Source organism: Varanus komodoensis, unplaced genomic scaffold (genome assembly GCF_004798865.1).
Source record: "Varanus komodoensis strain SLA01 unplaced genomic scaffold, ASM479886v1 scaffold19, whole genome shotgun sequence".
In the NCBI taxonomy this organism is placed as follows: domain Eukaryota; kingdom Metazoa; phylum Chordata; class Lepidosauria; order Squamata; family Varanidae; genus Varanus; species Varanus komodoensis.
Genome location: NW_025335550.1, coordinates 9880450 through 9881455, shown reverse-complemented (window position 1 = coordinate 9881455; position 1006 = coordinate 9880450). Strand labels below are relative to the sequence as shown.

General features: G+C 61.1%; 1 protein-coding gene across 1 annotated transcript in view; it reads left to right on the top strand.

The window, feature by feature from the left end:
* FOXC2 (forkhead box C2) overlaps positions 1 to 455 on the top strand; it is a 1648-nt gene extending 1193 nt beyond the window's left edge. Inside the window, exon 1 of the mRNA XM_044427879.1 lies at positions 1 to 455. This exon is cut by the window's left edge and continues 1193 nt beyond it. Coding sequence (XP_044283814.1) covers positions 1 to 455 — 455 coding nt within the window.
* The last annotated feature ends 551 nt before the right edge of the window (positions 456 to 1006 follow it).

The window sequence follows — 1006 nt, the reverse complement described above, 5'->3', positions numbered from 1 at the left end:
CGGCCAACGGCGCGGCGGCGGCGCTGGCCCCCATGGCGCTGGGCTCGGGCCCGCCGCCGCAGGAGGGGCCCCTGGCGCCCGGCCACGCGCCCCACCACCACCACGCGCCGCACCACCACGCGCCGCACCACGCCTCCCCGCTGGCGCACCACCAGGCCGGCGGGCAAGCCTCGGCCGCCGCCGCCGCCGCCGCCGCCGCCGCCTCGTGGTACCTGAACCACACGTCGGAGATGAACCCGCACCTGGCGGGCCACTCGTTCGGCGCGGCGCAGCCGCAGAACTTCCCCAACGTCCGGGAGATGTTCAGCTCCCACCGGCTGGGGCTGGAGAGCTCGACGGCGCTGGCCGAGCAGCAGGTGAGCAGCAACAACACCTGTCAGATCCCATATAGAGCGGCGCCCTCCATATACCGCCACACCACCGCCCCTTACCCCTATGACTGCGCCAAGTACTGAGCGGCGCCTCCGCCGGCGAGCAGACGCGCGCGGCCCGAACCGAACTCTGCAGCCCGGCTGGCGGGCGCGCTCGCGCTGGGACCACCTCCGCTCAGACTGGGCGCGCACCCCCACCACATCCCCCGGGCAGGCCGGGACCATTCGCTTGACGGACCCTCACGTCCCGTGCTGTTTCGCTTTTCCTGCTCTTCTGTTAAAATTAATTTGATGGGGGGGATGCAGAAAAGGAAAGGGGGCGTCTCTCGAAATAAGGTCAAGGAGACGCGTAAGGACGAAACCAGAAGTCGTCTGGGTGAGCCCAGAGCTTGCTAAGTTATGGTGGGTCGCCAGTTCCGTAAGGGCCATTTATACAATTTTGGAAAGGGAAAAATAATAATTATTATAGATACAGTATATATAAATATATGTCCTGGTGTTGGGTTTTGTTGTTGTTGTTGTTGTTTTAGCGGGGGATTGATCTGTTTATTGTGTTGTAAATATGTGTGGATTTTGAATCAGGCTTTATGGAGAGCCGTTAATATAATATTTAAAGTTGGATTCACTGGATTATT